This window comes from Pinus tabuliformis, chromosome 4_1 (assembly GCF_031772625.1).
Source record: "Pinus tabuliformis cultivar Carrire ecotype Pingquan chromosome 4_1, CPIR1, whole genome shotgun sequence".
Lineage (NCBI taxonomy): Eukaryota > Viridiplantae > Streptophyta > Pinopsida > Pinales > Pinaceae > Pinus > Pinus tabuliformis.
In genome coordinates, this window is record NC_142303.1 from 582,838,942 (window position 1) to 582,866,044 (window position 27,103).

General features: G+C 37.0%; 1 protein-coding gene across 1 annotated transcript; it reads left to right on the plus strand.

Annotated features, from left to right (window-relative positions):
• Nucleotides 1-18,276: 18,276 nt before the first annotated feature.
• LOC149177291 (heavy metal-associated isoprenylated plant protein 39-like) lies at nt 18,277-19,422 on the plus strand. Its single transcript, XM_089423370.1, has 3 exons — nt 18,277-18,467; nt 18,583-18,658; nt 18,745-19,422. Exons 1-3 carry the CDS (start codon nt 18,462-18,464, stop codon nt 19,038-19,040), a joined length of 378 nt encoding a protein of 125 aa, XP_089279496.1. The 5' UTR covers nt 18,277-18,461; the 3' UTR covers nt 19,041-19,422.
• The last annotated feature ends 7,681 nt before the right edge of the window (nt 19,423-27,103 follow it).

The following is a 27,103-nucleotide window of genomic DNA, read 5'->3' on the forward strand; positions in this document are numbered from 1 at the left end:
ACCCAAAAAATTTGATTCTAGCTTCCTTCTTGAACTTCCCTTGCATTAGGATTTCTTCCTTTTAAGATTGAGCTTATTCTCTTGCTTCTTCATATGTGTTGGATGTGTGCTCCAAATGAGGTCAAGTGCTTCTTATATATAGGCTTTCCAGGGGTGCAGATTTCCTCCATGAGACTGACTTGATTTTTCATGTAGGTCGACTTGTTGCAGAAAGGTTGACTTGTCTTGGAGGATATTTTATGAATCAAATAAATTTATTTTACATAATACAAGATTACCAAAGGGATATTACATATCACAATGACTCAATTAACTCCTGGACTTTATGACTAAGCTCTAGAAGCACTCAATGGGTGCTTGAACTATAAATAAAATAATTTTGAGCATGAAACACATGCTTCAAAATAATAATAATAATAATAATAATAATAATAATCATAATCATAATCATAATAATCATAATCATAATAATAAAATTTCTCTTTTCATAAAATACATAAAATCATAATTACATTAAACATTATGAAGACCGAACCTAGTTACACATTTCAACACTCCTTAACTAGGGAGGTATTCATAATCCATACACGGTACTTGGACATTCTCATACTAAAGAATTCTCATGAGAAGAGTCAAATTAGTAAGCCATCTCATAAGCTATTATTTTAGGTTATCTCATTGCATCTCATCATACCAACCAACATTGTCACATAGCAAGGCCTTGACTAACAACTCTATATCACCACAATATCAGAGCATAATGTTGGTGAGAAATGACTTATAGACAACATCATCATTGTCTCTTAAGGAACATACCACATCCATATTTTCATAAGGTATGTCCTTTTAGGACTATTCCTATCCTGGAATAACAAATCCTCAAGAAATTTCCTCTTCGACTACTCTTACCTATTGGATGCCCGGCCACATCCTTAAAGAGTATCAAAATTCATATGATTACCCAATCCTCCGTTCTTTCTTCATGACATGAAGAAAATAATGATGTGTCTATCTCTCCCTCTCAACTAGTGAGGATATAATCATTCCTATAAGAGGAATACACCCAAGTTCCTTCTTACCTGGGAACTGCTTATAGGGATCCTCTTTCTACATCATGTCATGAACTTCATCTTCTTCATCTTGGAGCCTCATTCTTTGTAGGGCATCAACCATATTCTTAATCACTTCCCTTTTACAAAACATCATGTTGAACCAATAGTCATGCCATCCTTCTCTTCATAAGAAGTGATCTACTAGTCCACATCTGGCTATTCTTTCACAACTTCCTCTTCCCATTCATGTTACTTTATGGATCTACTGTCCAATCCCATGAGTACTAGTTGTAGGCGACTTCTACAACTCTCTTTCGGTAACACTATATCAACTTGTTGAAGGCTCGAAATATCCTTGACTCAACATCGGGGAGACCACGTGGTCGGGAACTTGAATATCATTCCTTTTCTGTTTGGGATAGTGGTTCCGACTAGGGATATAGGGACCAGTTTCCCGTTCAAATATATGATGGAGTTTGAGGTGTGATATAAATGGGGTGAAAGCGATTTTATAGAATAAATATGAATGCAAATAAATAAATCTATATCTATCTATCTAATTCCCGGGATATAATTGACTTTGCATATGCGATTTTATAAAGATTTATTTATAAATGAAAGACAATATAGATCATCAAACATTTAAAAGAGTTAAAACAAATTAAAGATAATTAAATTGATTAAATAGTTAATCAATTTAATTGTTAAGCACATATCACATGAAAAATTATACCATTTCATACATACAACTAAAGATAACAATTAATACACTTTTCAATAGTGAAATAATGCTTAATTTAGTTGTGATATTGCATATAATAAAACAACAATAAAATTTGACTCACTTTTAAACATAAAACATAGCATAAATACAAAGATAATAGTACCACATATATCAGTTCTCTGCTCATGGAAGAAGACAGTCAGTAGCCCATCCTTTCTATTAAAATTATCAAAGAAATATAGAAGTGAAAGTTCCTTGAGTCTTCTTACAAAAATTATAAACCCCTTCTCTAAACGCATGAGAGGGTATTTATAAATAAAATTTATACTATCAAAATAGAAAATGCATATTTCGCTGAGGAGGTTAAAAGAAACACTCCTCAAAATAAGAAACAAAAAGACAAAAATAGCTTTAGTTTTAACAAGAAACTAAAGATGTGAAGTTGATTGCTCTTCCATTTTCTCTCGTAACCTGTAAATAACCTCCACCGGCTTCAATTCTGGGGGATGAGCTGGCCTGATCCGCATCTATCCCATAAACAAGTCATCTAAAGGAGGCGGGAGCATGTATTCATTTGCATTAACAAGGCTATGAAGAATTAACCATTGAACATGGGTCTTTACCAAGAACTGTTGGTAATATTCAAGATTTAATTTAGATAATTTCTTGGCTATCTTCTTTTTCCTTACATTTTTTATGCCAATACTATATGAGTTTTTGAGTATCTGGCAGGCATTCTCTTGGGCATTCAATAATAAGATTAGCATCTGCTAGACTTTATCTAACAGTTTTGGTAACCTACCTTGCTAGGTCTCTTGCTCTATAGATTGCTTCTTCAGTCTGCTTTAATTTAATATCCCAATAGTTGAAAAGAATATCCTTGTATGACTCTTGTATTTTGGGAAGATTTTCTTTCATTCCATCTGTACTTTCTTGCCAAGTGATGAAGTCAGAAATATTTTTGTTAATATCTTCTTAGTATGTTCTTAATTCACACATTTGATCAGTCAATGAGTCACTGTTTTTGTAGAGGTCATTGATGATCTTCAATTTATTATATAAGTTCACTTGTTTTTGGGTGAGGAGAGAATTGATCTCTCTGACTTCTTTAATGAATCCTTCAATATCAATGTCCTTCTGTATCTGAGTTATTTTAAGTTGAAGCTGGGCAATCTGTGCATTTCGGCTCCAAATATCAACTTTGTTTTGAACTTTCAATTGATTAAACTCAATTTATAACTTTGTCAACTTGAGTTTCCATTCCTTCTCAATATCATGTCTTGAATTAAGTAGTGTTTGTTCTAATTAAAAGATTTTTTCATCTTTCTCTTTAACCCGTTGTTGAACCTCAGTAGCTTTGAAAATGGTGGTCATAGCATAGGCTCTTGCATATTGCGATAGCTTAGAAAAATCATCAGAAGAATTAGCTTGATAGTCTTTCCATACCACATCTAATGGGAAGCTTCCAGGAAGAAGTTCATGAGAATGTTTCATTCTTCTTTTCTTCTCTTGTTGACTAACGGTGACACGGTGTTTAAGACTGTAGAAAATATCAAGAGGGGGAATCTCTTCTACTCTAAGAACAATCTCGGAGGTGGGGACTGCCAGGATAACTTCTTTATCCATTATTTGACTTGATGACTCATTCACAGGAGACTTTGTCTTACTGGCTACAAGAGTCTTATCTATCTCCATTGAAGTTGAATCCTTCACTTCCCTCTCTTGTGTGCTATCTAGCTATTTATTGAATTGATCCCACTTTATCAAGCTCGCTAGTAGACACGAGCTATTCTATTTGTTTCTATGAAAGTGCATTAGTGGGTATCCTTTTTGTTTCCTTTGTAGATGGTGGCAAAGACTTTCCTGTGGGAAACTCTGGCTGTAAAGTATTGAGGCATTCAGAAGGCAGTTTCTGTAGCCTTTTATTTCTATATTCTAGGAATAAGACAAAATCCTTGGGGCCTAGTCGAATTTGTGCTAAATGTTCCACCTGTGTATATGATTCACACTTCTCAAACAAATCATCAAACTCATCAGGTTCATGAACAAATGGCCTTATTTTAACCTGAGTGATGAAATCATGAATGACCTTTTTAGGGTCGTACTGCCTAGGAGGAATAGTGGGGAGTTGTATACCCTCAATTTGTTTGATTTCTAAGATAGCATGATTGTAATTGTCAAGAGCATAGGCTCCACATTGAGTAGGAAATTGTGGCCAAATATCTTTTTTGGAGTCTTTCAAGACTTTAGTCATACCATGACCTACAGTCTGATAGGCAATTTCCCGGGCCAAAATCTTATCAACAACATAAATAGGAAGAAAATGTGTGGCCGCAAGACTCCCAAATACTGAAATAAGTAAAATTCTCTTCAGTAAACCAGCTACCAACAACAGTGAAGTCTGTCGTGGCTTCTTGAGACAACCTGAGGGAATGTCGATCAAAAAAATGCTTTGTACAAAGGCAACATTACTTTATTGCAAACTATGTCAAAATGAGGCTGGTACTTAGATTCTCATAGGATATCATGATATAAGTGAATTGGTGTAGGATCTTCGAGTGTCCATTTCCATCCTGTTGTGTGTGGAGCATGATTGTTCAGAGGTCTTTGTTTCAGCCGGATGTATACCCCATGAATTTTGTACACCCCTCCACGCGGGGGGGACTTGTCCCCCCGCGGGGGTCCGGGGGCCAGCGGTCCCCCGGCGGGGGCTCGGGGCAGCGCCCCCGAAGCTAAAAGCAAATGTAAAATTGCCTTGTAAAAGTATAGTAATTTCTAGTCAATCTGGGCCGTTCATTAGGCAGATGATCTGACGGTAGAACTTATGTTTAGTTTAGGGTTTTTTGCCCTAGAAGGCAACCCCCTCTCTTTGTATGAGGGCATTGTATTTGAGGCTGAGATATAGATGTGTATTCTGTGAGCGAGAAACAGAGAGGTGAGACTGTGAGAGAAAACAGAGGATATTACAGCGGATTTATTGTAGGTTGTGTCTCTTCATTTTGCTGGATAATAGAAAGGAAGGACTGGCTGTTCGGGGTGGACGTAGCCCAAACTGGGTGAACCACGTATATCTGTGTCTCTCTTGTTTTGTGCGTTTTCTGTGTTTATATTTCTGCAATATTTTATGTGTTCCATTGCTCCGTAATATATAATTTTCTAACAACTGGTATGAGAGCCGAAGGTCTATTTGGCTGATAAACTCGCAGGAAAGAAGGGTTCATGGTTCGAGTGGGAGCAATGGCGGAAGATGGTAAGTTTAGGGTCGAGAAATTTAACGGCCAAAACTTCTTGCTGTGGAAGATGCAGATGGAAGATTATCTGTATCAGAAAGATCTATACCTACCATTGGGCGGAAAAACAAAGATGCCGACGGGTATGAAAGACGAAGAATGGAACCTTCTCGATAGAAAGGCACTCCGAACAATACGGTTGTGCCTTGCTACGTCAGTCGCCTTCAACATTTTGAAGGAAACCACGACAGAGGGTTTGATGCAGACGTTGTCGAAACTATATGAAAAACCCTCGGCCTCAAACAAGGTATTTCTTATGAAACGGTTATTTAATATGAATATGTCGGAAGGAGGATTTGTTGCAAACCATTTAAATGATTTTAATACAGTTACAAGTTAGTTAAGTTCTATAGGGGTAAAATTTGATGATGAAGTTAGAGCTCTGTTATTCTTGTGCTCATTACCAGAAAGTTGGAATGGTTTGGTAATGGCCATTAGTAACTCCGTTTCTGGATCTAGTACTTTAAAGTTTGATGATGTTGTCGGTGCTATCCTTAGTGAGGAAATGCGACGGAAAAGCTCCGGTGAGACATCGAGAAATGCTTTGAGTGCAGAGTCTAGAGGAAGAAAAATGGAAAGAGGAAAGAGCTCAGGATATCACAATAAATCAAGGAAAGGCAGATCCAAGTCCAGATCGGGGATAGTGTGCTGGAAATGTGGAAAGAAAGGACACCTAAAGAAAGACTGTAGATCTCGGAAGGGAAAAGAAGGAGACGCACAGCAAGAAAACAATCATGAAGCAAATGTGACAGGTGAGGTGTTACAAGATGCTTTGGTTCTTTCTTTCGAAAATATTACTGATTCCTAGGTGGTAGATTCAGGGGCTTCATTCCATGCCACACCTGATAAGAAATACTTTCATGACTATGTTCAAGGAGATTTTGGACAAGTTCGTCTGGGTGATGATAAACCTTGTAAAATCGTTGGAATGGGTAAGGTTCTTGTAAAACAGCAGAATGGAAACCAATGGCTATTGAAGGAGGTAAGGCATGTTCCAGATCTAAAGAAAAATCTGATTTCAACAGGGCAGTTAGGCGGTGAAGGTTGTGTGACAACTTTCACAGATAAAGCTTGGAAGGTCACCAAAGGAGCCCTGGTAATAGCAAAAGGCGAAAAGGTTGGTACATTGTATTTATGCAATGGTATTTCTAACTCTGTTAATGCTTTAACTTCCATAGGAGCAGATGCAGCATTATGGCATCATAGGCTCGGACACATGAGTGAAAAGCGGATGAAGATTCTTCACTCAAGGAATTTGTTGCCGGGTTTGAAGAATGTTGATTTGGACTTCTGTGAGAACTGCATTTATGGAAAACAGAAGAGAGTCAGATTTCTCAGAGTTGGGAAAGAAAAGAAGAATGAAAAATTAGAGCTTATGCATACAGACGTATGGGGACCTGCTCAGGTATCATCTCTCGGTGGCTCTCGTTATTATGTTACCTTTATTGATGATGCAACTAGAAAAACTTGGATTTATTGTATTAAGAATAAATCTGATGTATTTGATACTTTCAAGAAATGGAAAGCTTTGGTTGAGACTAAGACAGGAACGAAATTGAAGTGTCTTAGATTAGACAATGGAGGTGAATATTGCAGCAAAGAGATTGATATGTATTGTTCAGAACATGGAATTCGCAGAGAGAAGACAGCTCCAAGAACACCACAAGAAAATGGGGTGTCAGAAAGGATGAACAGAACAATCATGGAGCGTGCAAGGTGCATGAGATTGCATGCAGGATTGCCTTTACAGTTTTGGGCAAATGTTGTAGATACTGTTGTTTATCTAATAAACAGAGGGCCTTCAAGTTCCTTGGATGGTGGTGTTCCGGAGGAAGCATGGACAGGTAAAAAGGTAAACTACTCTTTTTTAAAGCCTTTTGGTTGTGAGGCCTTTGTCCATATTGATAAAGAAAATAGAACAAAGCTTGAGGCAAAGTCAAAGAAATGCACCTTTATTGGATATGGTGTTAATGATTTTGGTTATCGCTTATATGATTATGAAAATCACAAAATCATTAGGAGAAGAGCTGTAATATTCAATGAAAAGGTCTTGTATAAGAATCAGTTGTAGGAAAAGAAGAAAGAAAATGAAAACAAGGAATACGCAGTTCTTGATGACATCACTGAAAATGTAAAGGTACCTGAAAATAATAATAATCAACAACAACAACCACCACAACAGCAACAGGCACCCCAAACACCTGAAAGTGGTGTTAGAAGATCTACCAGGATAAGTAGACCCCCTGAACGATACTCTCCTTCATTATATTACTTATTGTTGACTGATTCTAGTGAACCCGAAAATTATGAAGAAGCAATGTAGGTTGAAAGCAGGAAGAAGTGGGAGGTAGCCATGGAAGAAGAGATGGACTCCTTAATGCATAACCAGACTTGGGATTTAGTCAGGTTGCCTGCAGGAAAAACTACATTGAAGAATAAATGGGTTTACAGGCTGAAGGAAGAAGATGGAGGAAAAAAAAGGTACAAAGCTAGACTTGTGGTGAAGGGGTTTGCACAGAAGAAAGGTATTGATTTTGATGAAATATTTTCTCCTATTGCTAAAATGACTTCAATCAGAACTATTTTAAGTCTTGTAGTAGCTGAAGATTTGCATCTTGAGCAGTTAGATGTAAAGACAGCCTTTCTCCATGGGGATTTGGAGGAAGAGATATATATGCAGCAGCCACAAGGATATGAGGTGAAAGGGAAGGAGAAACTAGTGTGCAGGTTGAAGAGCTTGTATGGCTTAAAACAGGCTCCAAGGCAGTGGTATCTAAAATTTGACAAGTTTATGTCTGAACAAGGTTATACTAGATGTCACTCTGATCATTGTGTTTATCTGAAAAAGCAAAATGATGGCAGCTATATTATATTGTTATTGTATGTGGATGACATGCTTGTTGCAGGATCTAACATGCAGGAAATAAATGTACTCAAAAGAAAATTGGCAAATTCATTTGCAATGAAGGATTTGGGAGCTGCAAAACAAATCCTTGGTATGAGAATAACTAGAGACAGGAAAAATCGCAAATTAACATTGTCTCAGAATGAGTACATACAAAAGGTGTTGAAAAGATTTAATATGCAAAATGCAAAACCAGTTAGTACACCTTTTGCTAGCCATTTCAAACTTAGCAAGGAAATGTGCCCAAAGACTCAAGAAGGCATGGATTATATGTCTAAAGTTCCATATGCATCAGCAGTTGGAAGCTTAATGTATGCAATGGTCTGCACAAGGCCTGATATTGCACATGCAGTGGGAGTTGTAAGCAGGTACATGAACAATCCAGGAAAGGAACATTGGATGGCAGTGAAATGGATTCTCAGATATTTGAAAGGTACCACAAATCAAACATTATGCTTTGGTGGTTCAAACATTTCTCTACAGGGATATGTTGATGCAGATATGGCAGGTGACAGAGATAACAGGAGGAGCACTACAGGATATGTATTTACTGTTGGAGGAACAACTGTCAGTTGGGTTTCAAAAATCCAAAGTGTTGTTGCACTTTCAACAACAGAAGAAGAGTATGTTGCTGCTACAGAGGCTAGTAAAGAAATGATTTGGTTACAAAGGTTTATGGGTGAATTGGGTAAGAAGCATGATATGGGCACGTTATACAGTGATAGCCAAAGTGCCATTCATCTTGCAAAGAACTCAGCATTTCATTCTAGGACTAAACACATATAGCTCAAGTACCATTTCATACGATCAGTGTTGGAAAATGGAGAGTTGAAGCTGGAAAAGATACACACTAGCCAGAATCCTGCAGATATGCTAACAAAAGTTGTAACCAGGGAGAAACTGAGAATATGCTTAGTTTCAATTGGTCTTCAAGGATGACGATGAAGATGAGAAACAGCCAGGTCCAAAGAGGAGTCATTGTCCAGCAAATGAAGTAGCGGTGGAGTTTCTACAATCATTCTCCAAGTGGGAGATTGTTGTGTGTGGAGCATGATTGTTCAGAGGTCTTTGTTTCAGCCGGATGTATACCCCAGGAATTTTGTACACCCCTCCACGCGGGGGGTGCGGGGGGGACTTGTCCCCTCGCGGGGGTGCGGGGGGGCCGATCCCCCCCCGGCTGGGGGGTCCGGGGGCCAGCGATCCCCCGGCAGGGGCTCGGGGGTAGCGCCCCCGAAGCTAAAAACAAATGTAAAATTGCCTTGTAAGAGTATAGTAATTTCTAGTCAATCTGGGTTGTTCATTAGGCAGATGATCTGACGGTAGAACTTATGTTTAGTTTAGGGTTTTTTTCCCTATAAGGCAACCCCCTCTCTTTGTATGAGGGCATTGTATTTGAGGCTGAGATATAGATGTGTATTCTGTGAGCGAGAAACAGAGAGGTGAGACTGTGAGAAAAAACAGAGGATATTACAACGGATTTGCTGTAGGTTGTGTCTCTTCATTTTGCTGGATAATAGAAAGGAAGGACTGGCTGTTCGGGGTGGACGTAGCACAAACTGGGTGAACCACGTATATCTGTGTCTCTCTTGTTTTGTGTGTTTTCTGTGTTTATATTTCTGCAATATTTTATGTGTTCCATTGCTCCGTAATATATAATTTTCTAACACATCCCATTGAAGGAAAATCAAAAGAGAAACAAATGGCATCCATAATATAGGCACTCATATAAAAATATGGCATGATTCTCTCTGAAACATACTCATGAACATGACTATGATCATTTGACATTATGTCAACATTGCCAACAATTTGTACTATTAAAAATTCAATTAAAAGAAATCATTAAAGACCCAAAATAGAAACTTTAAATTAGCCAAAAGATTCTTAAAAAGAGTATGATGGGTAAGAAATTTCAGATTTTCATTCTAAATATATTATGATAACACTCTTTGTTTGTTTACTATGACATGAGAACATTTATCACTACATATCAGTGAAATACAACTTCAACCATAAATAAATCATCTATGTATCCAAAATAACAACTTCAACCATAAATAAATAACTTATATATCCAAAATAACAATTTCAACCATAGATAAATCATCTATGTATCCTAGTGGATGTCATTTTAAACTTAATTGGTCTCACTTTATTTTCAGATATAAGTTTTTAAAACATTTGCAAAACATGTTTTTTGGATACAAGTTTTTAAAACATTTTCAAAAGGAGTCATCTACGAGGCCGAGGAATTGTCCGGACAGCCAAAAGTGGCTATGAATCATGTTTTTGATGGTGAAAATGGATTCAGCACCATCAAAAACTTCTAGAGCACCTAAAATTATGAAGTTTGATAGCTTTTTACTTAGATTTACAAAATCTCTGCCAGATGTTTTCAAAATATGACCGGAATTTCCATAACTTTCAGGACAAAAAAACATAATTATTAGACTCAGCATTTCGAAATAAGATATTTAAGTACTTAACAAAGTCATATTGAATATATTTTAGATTATTTTTTATTATAAAATAATATCTAGTAAAAATATAATAAAATGAAAATTTATAATAATAAAATAATTTGATACCAAAAAAATCTAGTCATAAATCTATACCGAAGAAAACAAATAATCAACTTTTCAAGTAAAACAAAATAAATTTGAAATTCCAGTTGTACTCTAGCCGAAATGGCCTTTTGCAAAAAGTGAAGAGGCCCGCCCGTCTTATCAAAATTATTTGGAGATGTCTTTAAGTACGCATCTTGGTTGACAGAGTCCAGCTATGAGCATGATAATTTGGATCTTCAGGTAAATGATGCAGGAGCATCTGGACACGTCACTGAAAAAATTAAAGGAAGAGGACAAGTGGACAACCACATGGATGGCCAAGGCAATCTTGAACAAGATTCGGTTAATAAACTAATTTTAGTTAAAAATCAGTTAAAAACTGAATGTGTTGTAATAAGAAAGGAAGGGTTCATGAGTGAATGGGAGAGGAAAAAAAGAGAGAGGAGAATCGTGTGTATGAGAGAGAAGGCAAAATGTGATCGCCAGAGAAATCTGGATTAAGGCTGAAATGCCTTAAATTGTAATTGACTCTGTAACTAATAGAAATGCGTTTGAAATGAATTTAAGTTTTTCTGTGTATTTTTATTTTATTTGTCAGGCCCTTGTGGCAATTTTGTGATTTAAGATAATTGGTTCCCCGCCTTAACTGTTCGCTTTTAATGCCTGGGAGCCGAAAACGATGAAGGATCCATGGCGTAATTGTGTTACCAGTGTAACCAAGAGGTTTCCCTGGAACCCCATGAAGAAGTGTTTGTCGAGATGAACAGGTCGAAGAGTTGACGGGTTGTTATTTAATGAAGTGGCTCGATGTGTATGAATGCTCTTAGTTTTTTTTCCGCCGGCTAAACTGCAGTTGAAAAGGCTGCCACCGGAATTCTATGGGGTTACGTTGCAGGAGCCCGATTCCTTTGTGGTCTCCGCTTGTGCTATCTCAGAAGGAGGAGGAGATACGATTTCTCTGGGAGTAGAAGACGAAGGCTCGGCAACGTCGACCAAGAAGAGGCAGTTAGTTGCACAGCGAGACGGCGTTGGAAGGGCGTTTAAATCAGTTTATTGTGCGAGATTTTGGAGTGTGCCTATATGTTTTGTGCTTAAATCTGGTTTCCATACTTCCCCCTGGCGTTTGGTTGGCGCTTGCGTTGATGGTTGGAGCTTGCAGCTGCGGTGGTGGACGAATGGAATGAGTTCTTCAAGCACCTGTAAGAATGCAAATGGACTCACCCAGGTGGCTTGTTCTACACAGACCAGTCAAACGGTTATCCGACGTCTTGAAGATTATGATGAAGGGTTTGACGAGGGGGACAGGAGCGGCAGCGGAGGCGTTTTGGGCCCACAACCCACAGGTATCAAGACCGAGCGGGTAAAAAATTCTGAAAATGAAGATCACCCGGTCTTCGTTTTCATCAAGTGGTATCAGAGCGGGAAAGATTTCCTGCGGAGAGGAGTTTTGAAAGAAGAGGTACAGTTTTAATTTTTAATTTATTTTGTGAAGGTGAGGATATTGCAGCAAACCTAGATCTGGAGTGCTCAATGGGTTCGAGAGGAGAGAACCACAGAGATGCCGAGAGGACTAAGCTCAGGAGCGAAGCTTGGTAGGGCATCTGGTAGCAGGGAGGACTTGCTATTGCAGAGGTTTGGTTGCAGCTCACAGAAGGCAGTTCCACTGACGAAGTGAAACAGTGAAACTCATATGACCAGGAGGTCATAATTTTTGTACCTCGGAAGCATATGACCAGGAGGTCATAATTTTTCTACCTCGGGAGCATATGACCAGGAGGTCATAATTTTTCTACCTCGGGAGTATGATGCAGGAGCATCTGGACACGTCACTGAAAAAATTAAAGGAAGAGGACAAGTGGACAACCACATGGATGGCCAAGGCAATCTTGAACAAGATTCGGTTAATAAACTAATTTTAGTTAAAAATCAGTTAAAAACTGAATGTGTTGTAATAAGAAAGGAAGGGTTCATGAGTGAATGGGAGAGGAAAAAAAGAGAGAGGAGAATCGTGTGTATGAGAGAGAAGGCAAAATGTGATCGCCAGAGAAATCTGGATTAAGGCTGAAATGCCTTAAATTGTAATTGACTCTGTAACTAATAGAAATGCGTTTGAAATGAATTTAAGTTTTTCTGTGTATTTTTATTTTATTTGTCAGGCCCTTGTGGCAATTTTGTGATTTAAGATAATTGGTTCCCCGCCTTAACTGTTCGCTTTTAATGCCTGGGAGCCGAAAACGATGAAGGATCCATGGCGTAATTGTGTTACCAGTGTAACCAAGAGGTTTCCCTGGAACCCCATGAAGAAGTGTTTGTCGAGATGAACAGGTCGAAGAGTTGACGGGTTGTTATTTAATGAAGTGGCTCGATGTGTATGAATGCTCTTAGTTTTTTTTCCGCCGGCTAAACTGCAGTTGAAAAGGCTGCCACCGGAATTCTATGGGGTTACGTTGCAGGAGCCCGATTCCTTTGTGGTCTCCGCTTGTGCTATCTCAGAAGGAGGAGGAGATACGATTTCTCTGGGAGTAGAAGACGAAGGCTCGGCAGCGTCGACCAAGAAGAGGCAGTTAGTTGCACAGCGAGACGGCGTTGGAAGGGCGTTTAAATCAGTTTATTGTGCGAGATTTTGGAGTGTGCCTATATGTTTTGTGCTTAAATCTGGTTTCCATACTTCCCCCTGGCGTTTGGTTGGCGCTTGCGTTGATGGTTGGAGCTTGCAGCTGCGGTGGTGGACGAATGGAATGAGTTCTTCAAGCACCTGTAAGAATGCAAATGGACTCACCCAGGTGGCTTGTTCTACACAGACCAGTCAAACGGTTATCCGACGTCTTGAAGATTATGATGAAGGGTTTGACGAGGGGGACAGGAGCGGCAGCGGAGGCGTTTTGGGCCCACAACCCACAGGTATCAAGACCGAGCGGGTAAAAAATTCTGAAAATGAAGATCACCCGGTCTTCGTTTTCATCAAGTGGTATTAGAGCGGGAAAGATTTCCTGCGGAGAGGAGTTTTGAAAGAAGAGGTACAGTTTTAATTTTTAATTTATTTTGTGAAGGTGAGGATATTGCAGCAAACCTAGATCTGGAGTGCTCAATGGGTTCGAGAGGAGAGAACCACAGAGATGCCGAGAGGACTAAGCTCAGGAGCGAAGCTTGGTAGGGCATCTGGTAGCAGAGAGGACTTGCTATTGCAGAGGTTTGGTTGCAGCTCACAGAAGGCAGTTCCACTGACGAAGTGAAACAGTGAAACTCATATGACCAGGAGGTCATAATTTTTGTACCTCGGAAGCATATGACCAGGAGGTCATAATTTTTCTACCTCGGGAGCATATGACCAGGAGGTCATAATTTTTCTACCTCGGGGGCATATGACCAGGAGGTCATAATTTTTCTACCTCGGGAGTATGATGCAGGGGCATCTGGACACGTCACTGAAAAAATTAAAGGAAGAGGACAAGTGGACAACCACATGGATGGCCAAGGCAATCTTGAACAAGATTCGGTTAATAAACTAATTTTAGTTAAAAATCAGTTAAAAACTGAATGTGTTGTAATAAGAAAGGAAGGGTTCATGAGTGAATGGGAGAGGAAAAAAAGAGAGAGGAGAATCGTGTGTATGAGAGAGAAGGCAAAATGTGATCGCCAGAGAAATCTGGATTAAGGCTGAAATGCCTTAAATTGTAATTGACTCTGTAACTAATAGAAATGCGTTTGAAATGAATTTAAGTTTTTCTGTGTATTTTTATTTTATTTGTCAGGCCCTTGTGGCAATTTTGTGATTTAAGATAATTGGTTCCCCGCCTTAACTGTTCGCTTTTAATGCCTGGGAGCCGAAAACGATTAAGGATCCATGGCGTAATTGTGTTACCAGTGTAACCAAGAGGTTTCCCTGGAACCCCATGAAGAAGTGTTTGTCGAGATGAACAGGTCGAAGAGTTGACGGGTTGTTATTTAATGAAGTGGCTCGATGTGTATGAATGCTCTTAGTTTTTTTTCCGCCGGCTAAACTGCAGTTGAAAAGGCTGCCACCGAAATTCTATGGGGTTACGTTGCAGGAGCCCGATTCCTTTGTGGTCTCCGCTTGTGCTATCTCAGAAGGAGGAGGAGATACGATTTCTCTGGGAGTAGAAGACGAAGGCTCGGCAGCGTCGACCAAGAAGAGGCAGTTAGTTGCACAGCGAGACGGCGTTGGAAGGGCGTTTAAATCAGTTTATTGTGCGAGATTTTGGAGTGTGCCTATATGTTTTGTGCTTAAATCTGGTTTCCATACTTCCCCCTGGCGTTTGGTTGGCGCTTGCCAGAGATCTTCAAGGCTTCTTCTAGTTTAGCCAATTTTGAAAACTCTTCGATCAACATTGCATATGTGACCTCGTCAGGAGCACGCCGTTCTGCCACCATCTAGTCAAACAACCTCTCGACATCTGCGATCATCCCCTCTCTGAAGTACTTATCGAACAGCGTGTTATATACCACAGCATCTGGCACGCATCCCTTTGCCACCATTGATCCAAAAAGCCTCTCAGCCTCCTGCAATTCACCGCGTCCAATATACGCCCCCATGTGCCAGGACAGCTACCCGGAACTATCCATGTAGGGAAAAGGACTCCGATTGAAAGAAAAAAATCCAACGATTTCAGTCGTGACAACTTCAACAAAAATCACATTTACCTTCGCCCGTGAAGATCCACCATGGCAGGAATTCAAATACCACTTTGCAGTCACAGGTGCAACCGCTGTATCTCTGCTCTGCGGGATCGCGATGGCGATTTCCAGCTCTTGGGGCCTGCAAGAAACCGCCTGAAACTAAGAACACTCTAAACGCCGTGGCTTCAGAAAGATCACCGGCCGACTTGACAAACACGACTTGACAAACACGCCATGGCTTCAGAAAAATCCAAGTCGCTGGCAAACCATTCAAAACAAAAAATACAGAGACATAGATTCACACAAACACATTTTTTATAATTTACAAAGTCAGGTTACAATATAAGGCATCTCAGCCTTAATCCATAATTCCTCAGGCGACTACATTTTTCCCCTCTCTCGTAGGCACCAGTTTTCCTATTCTCGTCTCCTTGATTCTCTCAAGAATCCTACAGTTTTTTATTACAGATGCATTCAGTTTTAACTGATTTTTTAACTAAATTTAGTTCCTTGAACAGAATTCAGTTGTGGCTGGCCTGGGTGTCCACGTGATCGTCCACTTGTCTTCTTCTCTAAATTGTTTCCATTGACGTGTCAGGATGCTCCTGCATCATACTCCCGAGGTAGAAAAAAATTATGACCTCCTGGTCATATGCTCCCGAGGTAGAAAAATTATGACCTCCCGGTCATATGAGTTTCACTGTTTCACTTCGTCAGTGGAACTGCCTTCTGTGAGCTGCAACCAAACCTCTGCCATAGCAAGTCCTCCTTGCTACCAGATGCCCTACCAAGCTTCTCTGTTGAGCTTAGTCCTCTTGGCATCTCTGTGGTTCTCTCCTCTCGAACCCATTGAGCACCCCTGCTCCAGGTTTGCTGCAATCTTCTCACCTTCACAAACAAACTGTACCTTTTTTTTCTTCGTACCTCCTTTCTTCCCCTCCGCAGGAAATCTTTCCCGCTCTGATGCCACTTGATGAAAACGAAGACCGGGTGATCTTCATTTTCAGAATTTTTACACGCCCGATCCTGGGACCTGTGGGTTATGGGCCCACAAAGCCTATCCGCCACTGCATTCTGATGTCTCTTGCTTCATTTTAACCAAGACCAGCCAAACGTCGGCCCTCTTTGCATAAAACCCCAAGCCATTTATTATAAACAACAACATCTGGTTTAAAACCAACTTCAATCATTCTGCCAGAGATCTTCAAGGCTTCTTCTAGTTTAGCCAATTTTGAAAACTCTTCGATCAGTATTGCATATGTGACCTCGTCAGGAGCACGCCGTTTTGCCACCATCTAGTCAAACAACCTCTCGACATCTGCGATCATCCCCTCTCTGAAGTACTTATCGAACAGCGTGTTATATACCACAGCATCTGGACACGTCACTGAAAAAATTAAAGGAAGAGGACAAGTGGACAACCACATGGATGGCCAAGGCAATCTTGAACAAGATTCGGTTAATAAACTAATTTTAGTTAAAAATCAGTTAAAAACTGAATGTGTTGTAATAAGAAAGGAAGGGTTCATGAGTGAATGGGAGAGGAAAAAAAGAGAGAGGAGAATCGTGTGTATGAGAGAGAAGGCAAAATGTGATCGCCAGAGAAATCTGGATTAAGGCTGAAATGCCTTAAATTGTAATTGACTCTGTAACTAATAGAAATGCGTTTGAAATGAATTTAAGTTTTTCTGTGTATTTTTATTTTATTTGTCAGGCCCTTGTGGCAATTTTGTGATTTAAGATAATTGGTTCCCCGCCTTAACTGTTCGCTTTTAATGCCTGGAAGCCGAAAACGATGAAGGATCCATGGCGTAATTGTGTTACCAGTGTAACCAAGAGGTTTCCCTGGAACCCCATGAAGAAGTGTTTGTCGAGATGAACAGGTCGAAGAGTTGACGGGTTGTTATTTAATGAAGTGGCTCGATGTGTATGAATGCTCTTAGTTTTTTTTCCGCCGGCTAAACTGCAGTTGAAAAGGCTGCCACCGGAATTCTATGGGGTTACGTTGCAGGAGCCCGATTCCTTTGTGGTCTCCGCTTGTGCTATCTCAGAAGGAGGAGGAGATACGATTTCTCTGGGAGTAGAAGACGAAGGCTCGGCAGCGTCGACCAAGAAGAGGCAGTTAGTTGCACAGCGAGACGGCGTTGGAAGGGCGTTTAAATCAGTTTATTGTGCGAGATTTTGGAGTGTGCCTATATGTTTTGTGCTTAAATCTGGTTTCCATACTTCCCCCTGGCGCTTGGTTGGCGCTTGCGTTGATGGTTGGAGCTTGCAGCTGCGGTGGTGGACGAATGGAATGAGTTCTTCAAGCACCTGTAAGAATGCAAATGGACTCACCCAGGTGGCTTGTTCTACACAGACCAGTCAAACGGTTATCCGACGTCTTGAAGATTATGATGAAGGGTTTGACGAGGGGGACAGGAGCGGCAGCGGAGGCGTTTTGGGCCCACAACCCACAGGTATCAAGACCGAGCGGGTAAAAAATTCTGAAAATGAAGATCACCCGGTCTTCGTTTTCATCAGTAAACATCTTGTTTGGCAGAATCCAGCTATGAGCATTATACTTGTTAAAACACCGGGTAAGAAAATAAGAATAACAAAATATTCCGGGGGTTTAAGGTCCACCTATTAGAGTCTTCATAGATTCTCGGTCATTGTTGACCAGCCTTATAACAACCACACAGGAAGGACGTAGTCTTTAACGCGACTTTTTGAAAGCCTTTCCGGCGATTTTTTCCGGTGAAAATCCGGCAGTTATTTATCGGAATCCAAGTTTGATAGCTAATTTCTGCACAATGAAAGCGTCCCAGGGGTTTTCCAGGGTGCTGAATCCGAATATGCAGTTAAAAACCATTTTAACTGCAAAAAATCATGATTTCATCTCAATTTCTTCCACCGGATTCCGTCACCGGAATCTCAAAAAGTCGCATTATAGACAACTCCCACAGGAAGTGCCAATCCTCCTCGTGCTGTCAGCGACTGCGTCATCTATGCAACTCTAGTGACCCGATCATGGCGTAAGCTACATTATAAGTAACGTATTAAGACCAACAACTACGTCAAATTCTTGGCGTTTTGTAAATAAATGATTTGGGCGGCGACCAGAGGTCGGAAGTTTCCCCGAAGAAGCTCGGTAACTATATATGTGGGGTATATATCCAATCCCCCTAACAAGGAGGCCCACTGAGAGTATAACTCTGAGGATTAAGAAGAAATAGAAGGCTCCCAATTCTGCTTCTTCGCCTTCATACAGATCACAGAGATAATTTTGGAAGGTTTTCAAATATGAAGGTATGAGGCTACCCTTTGCTCTGTTCAACCAGAATCAATGGTTTTGATTCTGTATGTTCTGAATTATTAAACCCGCTTTCTGAAAATAAGGACCCTGCATGTGTTGTATTTGCAGAAAATGGTGCTGAAATTGGTGATTGAGGACGAAAAAAGCAAGAGAAAGGCTATGAAGGCTATTGCAGGGGTTGAAGGTAAATATCAATAAACATTGTCCCTTACACCTTCTGGTTTACAATGAATTTGGTTTTCTGAATAGTGATAACATATTTGATTGCAGGGGTAGAATCTGTTGCAGTGGATATGAAGGAGAAGAAGATAACTGTCATCGGGGAAGCAGATCCTGTATTTCTCACAGTAAAACTGAGAAAATTTGGTTTTGGATTCACAGAGCTGCTGAGCGTGGGTCCTGCCAAAGAAGAGAAAAAGGCAGAAGCTGTGAAGAAAGAAGAGAAGAAAGAGGAGAAAAAACCGGATCCTCCACAAGTGGTGTATCTGAATCCAAGCAGCTACCCGCCTTACCCATATACTGTTGTTACAGAGAACTATAATCCCAATACCTGTACCATCTGTTAATGAATATTTCTGTCCCCCTTCTAAATATCTTCCCCGTTACCAGAGAACCCATGTTCTCTGTGGTTGTAACGTAGTACATATTTGTTCTCAGAGGGTCAGGAGGTTAGACTCCAGGGTTAGGGTTTGGGCTTTGAATACAGGAAACGGTCAGTGGCACGGTTTATGCGAACCCTATGTATGGCCCTGCAACACAAATTTTATTGTAATTTTTAGTTCCGGAATATAGTTCGGTCATTCGTTAAATCAATTTGATCTTTCATCGTAGCAAAAAAACAATTACAGTGTTTCTATAGTGATAGATTGCAGCTTACATCAATCTAGCTTTCTATTGAAACAAAAGAAAATATTAGTGCTTTCAGATGTTTTGTGATTATTTTCCATGAAATATAATATTTTGGAAACAAAATATTTGATACCATTATGATGTTTCGTGTTTACTAAATTTAAATACTTATTTGTTTTAGTTTTGAAATATTGGATATTTATTTATTTAACTGTTTATGTGTTTTTAGATTTTTTTAGGATAGACTGTATTATTAAGGAATTTTTTACAAAGTTGCTAATTCAAACTTATTTTAGCTTTTGTGTAGTGCTAAAGGATATGCAGTTTATCTAGAAGTTATAGTGGTAGCAATGAAAATCAATCAAGGTTATAGCCATAGCAATGTCATGCAAGTAGGAGCCTAGCCTAGTTGTTCATTCTTGTAGACACAAATAAAAACAAAAAGAGAAAAATAAAATCAAATGATAAAGATAATTATATGAGCATGGCCTAGTTGGCTATTACTTAAAAAGAAAAAACAAAAAGATAACTATAATTTATGTGCACTAAGATTAAATTTCGTTTTGTCAAATTTTAAGAAAGCTAAGGAAATAATTATCACTATGTTATGAAATCAAAATCACAATTAAGAAGCATATGAGGGTTGCATTAGAAAAGATTCAATAATAGAAGAAGCAACAAAGAATCAAACACTAAGAATACTTAGCACTAAGAATACTTGACCAAGCAATAGTAACACTCAACCACACAATGATCCCCGCAATGGTCAGGTCAACTACAACAAGACAACAAGACGACTGCTAGGTTGACTCACCACCACTAGACAACAAGACGACTACTAGGTTGACTCACCACCACCAACCAACAAGACGACTGCTAGGTTGACTCACTAGCACTAACCACTAGAGCATCAAACACCAACAACCATTGGACCACTACCTAACACACACAAAAGGGAGAAAACAACAATGTTTATTATGACCTTTCAAGTAGAAAGAGACCATGAGGGGAAAACAATAGTTGCTTTTGACTCAAAGGATGCCTTTGAATCAATGATAGAGGAAATATATCGTGCAAACAATGTGGAAGGCTTTAAACAATGGATCAGAGCATCTATGAAGATCGGGTGTTGTCAAATGACAAAAGAGCACAAATGGCAAGCCTAAAAAAGGAAAGAGTATGACAAGTTGGGGATCAACGTGGTCAATCAACCAACAAACTCCCTCAACTATATTCAAATCGATTTTAGTGACTTAGTTAATTGTCAACAACAATTGATAGGAGAAAACCAAAGATTGAAGACCAACCATACATGGAAAATTTTGAACAAAGAGCACCAAAATTTTAAAGAAGTAAAATGCATACTTAGAATAGATTGATGCTTATTCTTCAAACATAAACACAGTCCTTATAAATTGGTCAACTTATTTCTCCAATGCCTACAACCAACTACAAGTCATCCAGTCATTGTTTACAAAACTTGATGGTCCAAAAACCACAATAACATATGCACAAAACTATGATATTTTAAGCTAAAAATCATATATATATAAGTTTATTTGATAGCATAAAAACATTAGTGATTCCCTAAGGGAAGAAATGCACAACTTGAGGACCCTAATGATTCAAAATATGTATGGTAAATGCATAAGCAAATCAAGTAGATATAAAAATACAATCCTAATATAATTGAAGCACAAAATTTGATTACCTTCAAAAATAATTTGATTACCTTTAAAAGATGGAATACTTAACTGAAATGAAGAAAATAACCATCGTAAAAGACTGATAATAAAAAAAATTGTAAAATTTGAAACCTAACTACAATAGATCACCCAATACATCCATTTGGCTTCTTCAAAGATGGATAAGGACCCTCTCATGACAAACAAACTGGTGTCACCTCCGAGACCAAAATTTACATTTTTCATCCTAGGCACATTGACCAACATAGACAAATCCTACGAACTTATAACACAAACATATAAATATGACATGAGTTCAATAATCATTGTATTGTCTGGAACATAAAAGCTATACGAATACATAGTAAATTACATAAACTAAAATAAAACCTGAGATCTACAATTAATAAAGTTAAATTCGCTATTAGTAAGGTGGCATAAATAAAAGGTATCTACCGATATATAGTTTTGAACAAATCAAAATAAAAGGCAAGCTCTACCCGGCAAAAGGTTTGACTTATCGCTAACAAAATGCTATAAATATATGATTTATACCTGTACATAATTTAATATGAAAACAATTGAAAAATGAAATCTATAATAAAAAAAGCCAACTCCATAGTAAAGCTACTAACTAATATTATAAGGTCAAAATAATATATTTGAGCATGATTGGGAATGGCAAACTATGCCATGAACAAATAAATTAATACTAGCTTTACCATTTAGTTATTGTGATGAAAATTTTCATAAACAAATATGAGTTTTACGGAGAGTGGGATTTATAACTGTGTTTATATTTTATTTTTAATATTAAATTATAAAATTAAATTAAAAAATTTATAATAAAAATGGTTTAAAATTATAAAATTTTAAGGGAAAAAAATAGCGTTTTAGATCTGAAGTAATTTAATATGTAGAAAAACAAAATTTCAAATTTAATGAGTAGTTTACTATAAAAATGAGGAAACGAAAGTGTATTTAAGGTTTTCAAAGAATAACTAATTATTTAATGGAAGCACTAAGTGTTTCACTAAGAGAATTAGGAAACCAAAGAGTATTTAAGAGTTTCAAAGAATAATTATTTAATTTAAGCACTAAGGCATCATAATCTCATATTTTGAATAAAATAAAAATGGAAGATAAGAAATCATTGTCATTTACATTAAGAAAAAATGATTAAGCCATCAAAGAAAACAACATATACTTGCACACACAAGTTTTCTAAGAAAACTCTTAATAAGTTGAACACTCACATAGAACCCACCTTAGAATTCCACAAAGTTTATTTCAATCCACTAATAGTCCCCCCTTTGATATGTACAATGATGAAAACTCCACTAGCTAATCATAATCATGTACATGCAAGGTTTTCTAAGATAGGGATATATTAAGAGCCCATAAATATTCCACTTCGCATCTACACCTAAATTCTCTAAGCCCACTTCAAACATTAAGTTTCAATGGCAATGGAAAAATCCATTTGCAATCAACCTTGATTAAAACCACACCCACCCACTCTAAAAGTTAAGTTTCAATAGCAATGCAAAAAGCCATTTGCAATCAAGTATGACTATGTCTATGACAAGAAGTTTTTCTTTATGAAATATTTCTTGCATCATATGAAGTTTTTCTTTTTACAATACGCATGGTATCAAATGAAGTTTTTATTTGCGCAATACACAAATTCAAGTTTTCCTTGGATGCAAATCTCCAAACGTTTCCTGGTGTTTTCTTGCAAGCACCAAGTGTTTTCGCTAGGAGAAACAATTCTCTAAGGCTCCCATGGACTTTTATACAACCATGAATAGAGCTCTAAACCATATACTTCACCACTTGCATTATTACGAGAATTATAATAGGGTCCTACCTTAAGGTTATTAAGGGGTGCCATTACAATTAACACTATCCTCAATGGTTTAGCAAAGATAGACAACTATCAAATACAATCATTTCCTTATACAAATCTACCTCTTTAATTAACTATTAAAGATAAGCTACATTACAACTACATTGTCAAAATATAGAACGAAATTAATAAATTACATTATAACTACCATGTCAATTTTCTTCAAATTGGTTAGTCATCTCATTTACAAAAGGTTAATGCCCAAATCTATCTATGAAACACCACTATAAATTTGAATTATAACAGACATCAACGGCATCATAGTACACACAGAGATATATATATTTCTTAGAAAACATATATGAGGTTTATTTTAAAAAATTGGATGATTAAAATACACAAATTTAACACATAAAATTTATAAAGTTAAATTAAATTATTGAACTCCTTGAAAACCTATACTTTTTCCCATAGTATTCTTTTTTAATATAGCCTATTTAAAGGCATGAAATTCCAATAGTTTTCTTAATAGAAATAATTAGTGTCTTGGATATCCCTGTAATGATTTTCTTTATTGTCTTTAAAATCTTATAGTTGATTTGGTCTATCTTTATTGTCTTTAAAATCTTATAGTTGATTTGGTCTACATTATTGTTTTTTTGTAAGCATATCTTCATCATGTCCAATATATCATCCTATAGTTGATTTGGTCTACATTATTATTTTTTCGTAAGCACATCTTCATTGTGTCCAATATATCACCGTGATTGGGGCGAGGAATTGAACCAGTGACTTCACATCAAGGAGGGCGAGGAATTGAACCATTTACTTCACATCAAGGAGTGCCTTAACAAAGCACACGATCATGTCTATGAGGACGGGGAATTGAACCATCAACTTCACATCAAGGAGTGCCTTAACAAAACACCCGATCACCATCTATCCAAGACCCCGTAGATCATTTGATCTATATTATAAAATTATTATAAAAATTTTTAATTTCAAAATAATATTATTTATTTATTTTTCCCACTCTATTATATTTGTTTAGTTTATATCAATATTTTATAAAAAACCCTAACATTTTTCTTTAAAGATGCTAAGATCTCTTGAATTATGGTATTTAGTATTTAAACATAAAATTCAAAAATCATCCAAAAAAAATAGAAAAGTATACCCATATGATTATTTTATAGTGCAAAATCTCCTTAAATATCTTATCAAACAAACTTGATCCATGTAAATGGAAACCTCTTTGAAGTGAATAAAAAACCATGCACCATATTAACCCAGATTCCTAAAACTCTTACCAAATTCTTTCCATTAGCTGATATTATTTCACAAGCGACCCTCTACAAACATTTGCATTGTAACAAGGTGCCCTCTATCTATAAACATTTGCATTGTAAGGTTAGGAGGATAATTAATCACGATTAGTTGAATAAAAAATTTGTAAAAAAAAACTGTTTTAGTTATTATAATGTGAGGAAGATAATTAGTCACTATTTGTTGAATCAAAATTTTGTAAAAAAAAAATTGTTTTAGTTGTTGTAAGTTGAGGAAGATAGTTAATTCTGATTTGTTGAATCAAAATATTGTCCAAAAATGTTGCTTTAGTTATTGTAAGGGGAGGAGGATAATTAATCACCATTTGTTAAATTAAAATTCTGTCAAAAAAATTGTTTTTGTTTTGAGATGAATTTTTAAGGTGATTACATTGAGTGTAGTATAATATGGACTAAATATTGTAATGTTAAAGAAATGTCACTCTATTATATGGAAATGTTAGTTAAATAAAAAAAGTTAAATGGGATTGAAATAGGTTGGTTGTACACTCGTTAGATTATAGATTAAGGTTTTTGGCATATTTAAAGGTAGTGTGAATATTCTTTTTATTAATACTATTATTATCATCTAATAGATTAAGGTTTTTGGCATATCTAGAGGTAATGTGAATATTCTTCTTACTAGTGTTATTACTATCATTATCACATGTTATTACTATCACTATCACAGGCCATACATAAGACAAAGAATACAGGTTGAAAGGTTTTATTTGTTTTGTATATATACTTTACATAAAAGTTGCATTGAATCTTATAATCCATAAGCAGTTTTTTGTAACAGAGGTGAAAATAATTATTTTTCACTAATTTTTCTAGTAATGCTATTTATACAGTTTTTTTTTTTTTTTTTTAAATCTGTAAAATAGAAAAAATTATATTAAGAAGAAGCATGCTAATTCAAAGTACAAGCACTTAAACTTTCTTTTGAAATACACTTAAAGTGTATATACATAATGTAATTTTGAATCATTTTATAAATAAATAAAAAATAGAGTTTTTTTCTTTATAGTTAATAATAAGAAAAATCAAATCTATTGAGGTGTAAATCTCTTTCCCTCTTTTAAAATGAAAGAGATTTGATTCCTTCCAACATTTACAAATTTAAAATTAAAATCGGTGAAAAAAAATCAAATCTATTAAAATGCAAATCTCTAGTAAAATGAAAAGAGATTTGATTCCTTTTCACACTTCCAAATTTAAAAATAAAATCAATAGAAACTAGTAACAAAAAATATAATAAGAAATTTTAAACAAATCATTAAAATTTTATTTGCTGACTTTTGGCATCATAATATCCATATCAAATGATTTTAATGATCATTTCACACTATCCTCAATGGTTTAGCAAAGATAGACAACTATCAATATTTGTGGAGCTATGGCTCCATTAATGCACTGGGCAGTATATGTCAACCATTGGATTTACCCTATCAATATTTGTGCAGCTATAGTTCTATTAATGCACTGGGCAGTATATGTCAGCAATTAGATTTAACTAAGTACAAAATCTAAAAGGTGACATACACTGCCCAATGCATTAATGGAGCTATAGCTCGAAAATTATTGATTAGATTTCGGCAAATACAAAATCCAAAATTTGACATATACTGCCCCAATATATTATATTAATAATAGCTCTAAAAATATTAATTACCTTAATAAAACAATGTAAAACACAAAACCAATACTAATTAAAAGACCGACACACAAACTTAATACAACAATACCAAATAACCTCACCCCGGGCCTGTAGCCCTACCCAGGGAAAGGTGAAAAGTCAACTACATCAGAAATGTCAAAACCAAAATTTTATATAAGGGTGCAAAATAAAGCAAAATATTTACCTACAGCCGAAACTAATACTCCTAACTCGTCACTATATGTCACTGCTAAAATAATAACATAATAATTGAAAAAAAAACAAATATAATGAGATAATAATTAAAAAAAAAACGTTCTCACATTTTAAATTCCAAGCATGCTCCAACATAAATGGCCCTCTGCAGAAGTGAAGAGGCCCGTTACCCGTCTTATCAAAATTATTTGGAGATGTCTTTCGAGTACACAACTTGATTAAAACACCGACCACGAAAATAAGAAAAATTGGCTGAACCGTAGGTTTTTTTGGTTAGAATTTGGTAAAATAAAATCGGTGGATGGGTTTTGAGATTTAATTTCTTTAAAATTTGATAAGTAATCTTTGCATAATCTAAGTGCCTTAGGGGTTTTTGAGGGTGCTGAATCCATATATACAATCAAAAACAAGCTTTCACCTCAATTTTTTCCCTCAGATTTCGGCACACTGAAAGTCCAAAAAATACACTAAAATCAATTCTAAAAAAATTCAAAAAACATAATGTGGGAGTGTTTAAATCTTTTTTTGATAACAGAAATAAATTCAGTGCCATCAAAAATTCCTCAAACACCCAAAATCTTGAAGTTTTACAGCTGTAATCCAAATTTTCAAAAATTTCTGCCATATAATCTTGACAAAATTTCCATTATTTTTTAAACTAAATTGTGGGTCCATTAAATTCTTCAAAAATTCCTAGTCATTGTTGGGCAACCTTATAATAACCCCACATCCTCAGTGGAAGTACCAATCCACCTCGTGCTGTCATCGACTGCGTCGTCTATGGAACTCTCATGACGCGACCATGGCGTGCGCCACATTAGGAAAAAGGTGAGTCATAACGTCTTAAGACCAACAAGTCCGTCAAAGTCTTGCCACTGTTACTCACATTCTTGGCTTTTTGTAAAAATAACGCGGCTTGAGAATAAATTGGGAAGTCTACTCTCTTCGAGGACCTTGGAGGTTTGTTTTTTTACAGATATGTAATTGTTCATGGAAGCAAGATCAAAATGAAGTCTTAAAGGACAATGTAAGAGGGACTTTGTAA

Coding starts and splice junctions, on each gene's coding strand:
- LOC149177291 (XM_089423370.1), top strand. Junction 18,659..18,744: donor GGCTATTGCAGGGGTTGAAG/GTAAATATCAAT, acceptor ATTTGATTGCAG/GGGTAGAATCTGTTGCAGTG.